The following is a 9,665-nucleotide window of genomic DNA, read 5'->3' as shown; positions in this document are numbered from 1 at the left end:
GGTGTATTTTGTACAGAGAACCGCTGCTCTGGAGCGCTGACAAAGCAGCCGCGCGGGGCAAAGCAGCCGCGCCGGCCGGCACAGCCGCGCTGGCGACCCGAGCTCCTCTGCCTGGGAATTGCCTAGTCTGTGGGCAATAAAAATGTGGCATCCACTCACCCTCTGCGCTTTCACTGGGAGCTGCAATCCTGAGCTGTTCCTAAACGGCCATCTTGGATCCTCCCTCGCAGATAGCATTTTTAAGTACAGTAAAATGTTAAATTTTTAAAGTATGCTAAAATATGACATTATTTCTAATCATTTATTATTGCTTTATAATCATTTTGCACCAAACTGGGTATTGAGCTTTATGATCTGTTGTATGTGTTACTTTTGCTTTAATAAAAAATCCCTGTTTCAAGATGTATAATACATGTTAAAATCATTTTTTTCACATTTGGAAACTTTCAAAATAATGTATTTTGAGCACTAATGTGTGCTTAAGTGATCATAAAAAGGTTTAAAGCAGCGGTAGTATTGCTGGAATCAGCTTACCAACTTTAGAGGCATATCATTCATTTTGATACAGGAGTCTCCTTGCCTCAACCCCAGTGTATTTATTTTTTTTGAATTTCTGTTGCATGCCTTGATAATGTATAGGTACTGACAACACAAAAATGAATAAAACATGCTATCTGCCCTTAATTGTGCACAATCCAATGTTCTAGGGTTCATGTTTTGACAGATTGTTCACATATATGAAAATATTTTAGACCACTTCCCTAGTTATGCCTTGAAAAAGCCTAGAAAGCTCAAAAACACTTAAATGTTTCCTTAATGTAGGATACAGAGCCTCATGATTAACTTCATTTTATCTATTTGTTTTCAGTGAAGTAATGAAAATGAAAAAGAGATATGAAGTGGGTTTGGAGAAATTGGATTCTGCTTCATCTCAAGTAGCAACAATGCAGTCTGAGTTGGAGGCACTACAACCTCAATTAAAAGTTGCCAGCAAAGAGGTTGATGAAATGATGATAATGATTGAGAAAGAGTCTATAGAAGTTGCCAAAACTGAAAAAATAGTGAAAGCTGATGAAGCAATAGCAAATGAACAAGCTATGGCTTCCAAAGCTATCAAAGATGAATGCGATGCTGACCTGGCAGGTGCCTTGCCGATATTGGAGTCAGCGCTGGCCGCCCTTGATACTCTTACTGCACAGGTAAGAGCTTTGTCACACACTTTCTAGCCCAAGAAAGAAATTAGCATTGTGTTCTAGTCTAGTTTGTCTCTCCAAATTAGCCTGCAAGATTAATGAAGTTGAAATGATTTTGAGATTGGCAAAAGAATTACCTAATTGGCCTGAAAAAGTAATTCATGTGCATGCAAAAACACCCTTGAAAAGGAAGAAAGCTGCCAGGTGTTGTTGTAACCTACCATAAAGCAACAGTTGTTTCAAGAACTTTATACATCTTTGCACTACAGTAATCAATGGTAATCAATAAGACTCAAGATTATATTTTGATTCTAAGGGGTACCTTTTTCATATTTAGACAGTCTTGCCGTTGAAATACATCTTAGGATGTGATAAAGTATTGTGTTAATTTGCTCAGTGATTTTTTGGGGGGGATACATAAAATAATGTGTTTTATAATTATTTTACAATAGCATGTCTTAGATTTGGTGAAGTATACTAAAAGTTAAGATGTGAAAGGGGAATATTTTAATTTAGAAAGATAAAGAGATTTTTAAAACAGTGCAGAGAATTTTGGCTAAACTTTTAGGTGGGACTTGAGAGACGAGTACAAGTGCAGTTCTGTGACTGTCACCATTTCTACCCAGTGAACAGGGTGAGTTTCTCTATGCTTAGTTCAAAAACAGGAGCCAATTACAATTACTATAGAAACAAACATGTCTTTTTAAAATAATTAACATGTTATTTCAAGGATATTACAGTGGTAAAATCCATGAAGAGTCCTCCTGCTGGTGTCAAGCTTGTCATGGAAGCTATATGCATCTTGAAAGGAATCAAAGCGGACAAAATCCCTGACCCAACAGGTTCAGGGAAAAAAACCGAGGATTTCTGGGGCCCAGCTAAGAGACTTCTTGGTGACATGAGGTTTCTACAGTCACTTCATGAATATGACAAGGACAATATTCCTCCAGCTTATATGAATATCATAAGAAAAAATTATATTCCAAATCCAGATTTCGTGCCAGAAAAAATCAGAAATGCTTCTACAGCAGCCGAAGGTCTGTGCAAATGGGTCATAGCAATGGATTCCTACGATAAGTAAGTGCTGCTAAGAAGAAACCCCGCCGGTATATTTTATCTTCACTTTTGTCAGTTAAACAATATAAAACTTAAAAGTTATGTAAGTGAGAGGCTTTTTGGAAAACCCTATCTGAATCTGCTTTGTGTTTGCATATTTACTGGAGGCAAGGTTGTAACAACTAATACAATAATACAGTGGTTCTTTAATCTTTTGGACTCAGGAACCGTTTATACTCTTTAAAACTATTGAAGACCCCAAAAAGATTTTATTTACTATATTAGAAATTAAAATGGAAAAATTTTTTCAATGTTTATTAATTCATTTTTAAAAGCAATAAAAATGTTATATGTTAATATGTGACTTTTTATTTTTTAGAATGTACATGTTCTTGTTTAAAAAAGAGAAAAAAATAATGATGAGAAGAGTGGTGTTTTATTATACCTTTATAAGTCTCTTTAGTGCGTGGTCTAATGTAAGATAGCCAGACACCAAAATCTGCTTCTTCATTCTTTTGCAGTATGTTGTTTTGATTAAAGTATATTTTAAAAAGTCTACCATCACGCAGATATTTAGTTGGACAAGGAAAGATCTCGTAAACTCCCTGAAGGGGCAGGTGTCTTCAGGAGCCCCAGGGGTCCTTGGACCACACTTTAAAAACTACTGGTGTAATATGTATTCTTGTGAAATGAGGAGCCTTTTTTGGTGATTATATGAGAACCAGTTATACCAAAAAAACAGAGTAATTATTATTTTTTCAAAAAAACAACTGTCACAGGTTATTTTTCAAACTCATATCCAATTTTAATCATTCTACATCTATAGTAGTGCTATATATGTTTCAGACCATGATATATTAGTTAATGATAAATTTAATGTTTGTTAGATAGATAACATGACTGACTCCATTTTCTAGATACTAGGGAGAGAATTTAGATCCATCTTTTTTCCTGTTTAATTCCTTTTATTACCACGTACATATTTATAGGATAACTGTTTTTGGTTGAGGAGGTATTCTAGGATATTTTTAAAAGTAAAATGACAGAAACAAAAGATACCTCACTTTCTCCTCATCAAAACTAACTTTTAACCATTTAGGCTTCTACTAGCATTGTAATATTCTACATGAGTATCCTACTCTCCTTTTGGAAAGTTATCAAATTTCATACTGGCAAATTGTTTTTTGAGTAAAACAATTATGTGAAAATACTGTGTATTTGTCTATTTTAATGGCCATTTCTTGTGTTCAGGATCAAGTTTGGTTGGTTCTTAGATAAAACATAGAATATAGAAATCAGTTTAGAGTTTTGCACAAAGAAGTGTTTTGAGTCATAGTAAGGATATTAGAAAAGTAAATTCCATGGTAGAAAGGCTACTGGAATATTAAATGAATATTTAATTTTTCAATTTTACTTTTTGCAGAGTGGCAAAAATAGTAGCTCCCAAAAAGATAAAACTGGCTGCAGCTGAAGGGGAGCTTAAAATTGCCATGGATGGTCTTAGAAAGAAGCAGGCAGCCCTTAAGGAAGTTCAGGACAAGCTGGCAAGGCTTCAAGACACACTTGAATTAAATAAACAAAAGAAGGCTGACCTGGAAAACCAGGTATGTGCTGGCATAGAAAAAGATGGACAAATTCTCAGTTATCTTAACTAAGAATGATGTTTGTACTAGCATATAACACACCAGTCCTGTTTCCTTCTTGGTCAGGGATTGGCAAACTATCGCCTGCAGGCCATATCTGCCCATCCCCTGTTTTCGTATGGCCCAAGAGCTAATAATGGTTTTGACATTTTAAAATAATTACATATTAATGGCCACATAAGTATTTGCATAATACGTAACATCCTCAGTTTTGCTGCTTGGCTCACCAAGACTAAAATATTTACTCTCTAGCCCTTTCCAAAAAAAAAAAAAAATGCCAGCCTCCCTGCCTTAGGTTAATAGAATATTGAGCTAGATTATTTAGTCATTTTTCACTTTGCAAGTAAGGAAATTAGAACCAGAATGTTAAGTGACCTTGGCTGTATAACAGTTAATGGCAGAGCTGAAATTGGAACTCAGTACTCAAAACCATACACTATCTACTAAAAATGTTTTCAAGACTAAAAATATTGCTCTAATTTAATTAGTGATTTCATTTGGAAAAATTAACTGCTAAAGTCTGATTATGGTCCAGAAGAAAAGTCAAAATGTTTTGTAACAGTCAACCTTTATTGAATGCTTATTATGTACAAGGTCCTGTTGTTCTAAGAACATTATGTTATACCATTTATTCTCAAAACAACCTTTTGAGGGAAGTAATCATTTTGTAACATTTTGAAGAAACTAAAAAACAGAAAGATCAAACAGCTTGTTCATGGTCGACCCAGCTTCTGATCATTGAGTCTAAAACTGAACCCAGGCAACCTGATGCTAATAGCTGTCCTCTTTCCAAGACACCAGACTGCTTCTTTCTATAGTATCTATCCTGTATTCTATATTTGCACAAATGTAAGATATTGTGCTAATCATCAGAAGCATAACCTATTATGGCGTGATTTTTGAATGATCAGTTTTAAATAATACAACCAGTGAATCGCTATGCAGTTGCTTTCTTGAGACATTTTTAAATTCTCCTCCATGTTTGAAAATTTTATTTTTATAATGTTAGAAACTTAACGGTAATGTAAAATGAACATATGCATACATGTGTATTTAAAAAGTGCTTTTGGAGGTAAAATTTTAGCTAAAATATTTGTACTTAGTAGTTTCTGATGGCAACTTTGTCATAGTCCAAGACCTGATTCAGTTTATCATAAACATTGTTGAAAGAATAAGTGATGAAAGAAACTAGAAAGACAAAAGATATTTAAAGAGGGAAAGTTAAAAGGGAAAAAAATTAAATTTAGGAAGTATCACAAATACTACAATTATATACCATTTGCTTTTTTCAAACCTATCTTTAGATAAGCTGATATAGAATTATACATCTTTTAATCCAAAATCATTGACTTACTATAAATTTTAATAACATTAGTAAAAAGCATAAGCCAAATTCTTACTCCAAAATAATCTAAATGTCTTTGCTTTTGTTGATTGTTGAATTTTTCTTTTCATGTAAATGAGTTTTGAATGTCAAGATAAGCTTTATTTAATCTGATCTTCTTCCAAGAATAATGATGTTAAGGTACTTAAAAATTTAATCAAAATAATTTACATATTCTGCTGGAATATTGCTATTGTGTGAACTGAAATAACTTTCACCAAGTTTTCCACCTTCATAATTGTGTCTCTTTTTTTATCATATTGCTTAATTACATATAATCATATTTGGTTGACAGTCTTATGCACTAAATGAGCTGTCCACTATTGATTGATGTCCTGATTTAAGCTGAATTGCAAGTGCCTGAGTAGTTTGACACAATTTAACAAACCTGAAAATTGTGCTTTGTAAATAATCATAAATTATTAAAACTTTCAAACATTTAAGACCCTAATAAAATCAACCATCAGTTAAATGAAGGGAAAAGGTTTGTAGAATACTGAAAGTGCATCTAGATTATTTAAAATGGAGAGAAAACATCTATATTTGCAGAAGAATATCCTTTAATTAACATTCATTGTCTTGTACTGTATGTCATTTCCTTAAATAGGGCTGCTTTTAGCATTATATGATAAATATTCATTAATTTCATAAATTACATTAAATACTTTATATTTACAAATTCTAAAACATCATGGACTTTCCTATGTCATAGTGTCATAGGAAATCCCAGACAGAAGTCTGTAATTAAAAATAATAATTTACTTCTGAGGGTAAAATCTTGCAGAATTTTAGACTTAGTGTACTTATAAATGTTGATAAAAACTCATTTTTATTTTTGAGGTTGACCTGTGCAGCAAAAAACTAGAACGAGCTGAGCAGTTGATTGGAGGCCTTGGAGGTGAGAAAACTAGATGGAGCCACACAGCTCTGGACCTAGGGCAGCTGTACATCAACTTGACCGGGGATATCCTCATTTCCTCAGGAGTAGTTGCTTACCTCGGAGCCTTCACATCTACCTATAGACAGGTAGGGGATGCTATTCCATCTCTTCCTGACCCTCTGCCCATCACGGCCAATATTACCAATATTTGGGGTTTTGTTTCACTTTGATTTCAGTTTTTTAATAAGTACAAGGAAGAAGGTATTTTTAAATAATTTCTACTTATGGATTTTAGTTATTCTATAAATTAGCTGCTAGCCAAATGATGCCATGTAATATACTCTTCAAAAATCTAATTGTTTTAAAAACAAAAATATCTACTTTAAAATGTAATGCGAAAATGGGGAGTCTCTGAACCTATTCTAGTGTGGGGCATCCTGATTAAAAATAAATTAAAAAAAAAATAAAGTAATGGGAAGATTGTAGATTCTACTGATAAAATCTCAGTTCCTAAGCAAGTATTGTAAAAAAGGTGTGAGGACCGTGTGTGTGTGTGTGTGTGTGTGTGTGTACACTTCACAACTGTCTCCTATCAGTCTCCATAGTAAGCCATTTCAAAATCATTTCAGAGAATGAAACTTGAGGGGAGGAAAAGGTGAGCCTGCCTAAAACCCTGTTAATAAGTGGCTTTGTTCCTTGGAAAACAAACCCCATGTTCCCTGCTTTGCTTCCCATTTCTCTGACTGATTCTGCCTCTTTCTCCTCCCTGGCCCAACACCTAACCCTAGGAGTTAATCCTAATTATTCTTCCTGTTTTTCTCTTCTGTTTCTTAGTTTTTTACAGAAAGAGAGACCCAGCATACTCTTCAGCTCTTTTTAGAAAAATGGAACTGGAATCCAACCTGGGTCATGGCCCTATCAAAGCAGGCAGAGAGATTTAGAAAAGATAACTAAAAGAAAAACAGGGTGGGAGGATAATGAGAATAAAAGAAGAGGGGGAATTCAGAACATTTGGCAGTAGTTTTTGGTGTCAAGCGAGAAAGAACACGTGTTAAATCCCCTTTGTGGAGGGCTTTATCCTATCACTGAGGATTGGCTTGCACGTGGTCTCAGTTGAGCCTCACTTAATTTCAGAACTGTCTCCTAAGGAGGGTTGACTCTTGGTGCCACTGTTATGCTTTAATCGGTGTTATTGTTTTTAACTAAATGTTTGAAATCCTCACCTACAGAGTTCCTCTGTCTTTAGCATTCTGTGGTTACCTGCATCCTAATTTAGCCCTCTTCCTACTCTTCTACATTGACACTTTGAACAATAAAAGAAGTAGCTTCAGCCACCCTTACCTTTCCCTGCTGTTTCAGAGCACACCCCTAGGTGTCTGCACTGGCTCCTGTCTAGCATTCCAGAGCTAAGCAGAAAGTGTATTAGCACTACCCAGTGCACTAGCAAAATCCACTCTACCCAATGCTTGAAGAGCTACATGTACCATCCCTCCCAGGCCCTCTCTGACAGACTTGCTCCAAGGAACTGCATCTTTTGACTTTGCCATCACCTGGCTACTATCCAAATGGGGGGCTGCTAGTTAGACCATCACACAAATGCTTCAAGGGTGCCTTGAGCACTCGAACGGAGACCTTGGAAATTTACTGATAGACACAAAGCCACATTCAACTTAGACACAAGACTTGGCAAAGCTCAGACTTCCTCTGTGAACTCATTCACTATCCAAACACTCGATTCAAGTAGTCACTTCATCCCATGCCACCTCATCTCTGTGAAGGCAATCTTCTTTCTTCCTTGCTTCACTGGATCAACCTAAGTTTTTGCTTTCCTTACCCAGCCTCTCATGTCACCGTTCCTTCCTGTGGATTAATTCTCGGAGTCCTACCTTGTCATCCTTACTTTTTTATCTGTTGCTCGCAGGTCAAGACAGCTAGCAGTTTATTTCCCATCAAAACTGTCTCATTCAATTCTTAGCATAAAGTTTAGAAGGCAACATCAGGGTTCTGCCCAGAGCCCCTCCTGGCTTCTGTGTGCTTTCACACCCAACAACTATCACCTGTGGCTCTTTCTGTCAGACTTCCCTTGGGTTCTTAGAACCCACTTTACCCAATGTTTGGAGAGCGAGAAGTGACTGGGAATGTACTTGCTTCTTCAGCAACCCTTCATGAATCATTGAAGGGAGCATGGGAGTCTCTCTCCCTTCCCTCTGGTTGGGACAGCTCCAAGGAATAGCTTACACTACAGAGGTTTCCTGTGGTGTCTAACTGAGGCCACCTGCTGCGGAACTTAGGCTGCTCCCTCACCCTTGGTTGGCTCCTACACCTCCTTGTCCTGCTTCCCTTCACAGCATGTCACGTCACATGAATCTTATCCCAGAGCCTGCTTCAGGGAACCCAAGCTAAGAGGCTTTACAACATTTGGTCCTTCTCTGACGTCAAAAGGTTTCAAGTCTCTGAATATCAAGGGCCCTCAATAAATAACTGCATTTCCCCTCCAACCTTGAATCTGACTAGTTATCAAGTATTTATCAACTCTTTTGTAGAGTTCCTGGCACTTTTCATAAATAAAACATAGAAAACTTCAATTCCCCCAGAATAACTGGGCCCATAGCACTCAACTGCAATGCCTGTGTCAACTTCCAAAACAGAATCCTACAGTGCTATTAAGAACATGTAAGCCCTAGATTTGAATTAATTTGAACCTTCTAATTGACCTTTTCTGTGCCAATAACCAAAGTCAAAACTGTTTTAATGGTCTTGGGTATTTTCACCGAGATGACACTCTTAATAGCCAGTTCTACCATCTCTCCCTCTCTCTCTCTCCTTTATTTTTCATAACCATATGCCAGCAAATCCATCATCTATCTCATCACCTGATTACCAGCCAAGACCATTGGCTTGAATTTTGAGATGCTTGTTCAGAATCCTCCATGCTCGTTTTGGTTGTTCTCTGATATTATGTGCTTATAGACATGTAATTAGGCTTCTTAAATTGCTAGCCCAGAGTTCCTCTGTGGTAACGTACTAAACCTGTCAGCTCTAAACAGAGCATTCTGCAGAAAGTATTGCTTCTATTTTCTCTACTTCTTCGCTGCGTTGTGGGCTAGCATGCCTGCTCCAGCATCAAGCTAAATCCAAGAAAGCTTGCAAACCTCTCCAAAATGTCTGTAGGCCAACCTACAGCATGAAAACAAATAGAACAAAACATTCCAGTAGTTCTAGGTGAGATGGCTCACACCTATAATCCCAGCACTTTGGGAGGCTGAGGTGGGCAGATTGCTTGAGCTCAGGAGTTTGAGACCAGCCTGGGCAACATAGTAAAACCCCTTTTCGCTGGGCGCGGTGGCTCAAGCCTGTAATCCCAGCACTTTGGGAGGCCGAGGTGGGTGGATCACGAGGTCAAGAGATCGAGACCATACTGGTCAACACGGTGAAACCCTGTCTCTACTAAAAATACAAAACATTAGCTGGGCATGGTGGCGCGTGCCTGTAATCCCAGCTACTCAGGA

General features: G+C 36.9%; 1 protein-coding gene across 1 annotated transcript in view; it reads left to right on the top strand.

Annotated features, from left to right (window-relative positions):
* DNAH7 (dynein axonemal heavy chain 7) overlaps positions 1-9,665 on the top strand; it is a 344,809-nt gene that overhangs the window by 242,682 nt on the left and 92,462 nt on the right. Inside the window, exons 43-46 of the mRNA XM_017538741.2 lie at positions 869-1,199; positions 1,924-2,270; positions 3,673-3,853; positions 6,117-6,302. Coding sequence (XP_017394230.1) covers positions 869-1,199; positions 1,924-2,270; positions 3,673-3,853; positions 6,117-6,302 — 1,045 coding nt within the window. The remainder of the gene's footprint in view (positions 1-868; positions 1,200-1,923; positions 2,271-3,672; positions 3,854-6,116; positions 6,303-9,665) is intronic.

Source organism: Cebus imitator, unplaced genomic scaffold, assembly GCF_001604975.1.
Source record: "Cebus imitator isolate Cc_AM_T3 unplaced genomic scaffold, Cebus_imitator-1.0 Scaffold113, whole genome shotgun sequence".
Classification (NCBI taxonomy): Eukaryota; Metazoa; Chordata; class Mammalia; order Primates; family Cebidae; genus Cebus; species Cebus imitator.
The sequence above is the reverse complement of the archived record's forward strand: the minus strand, read 5'-3'. Positions and strand labels throughout refer to the sequence as shown.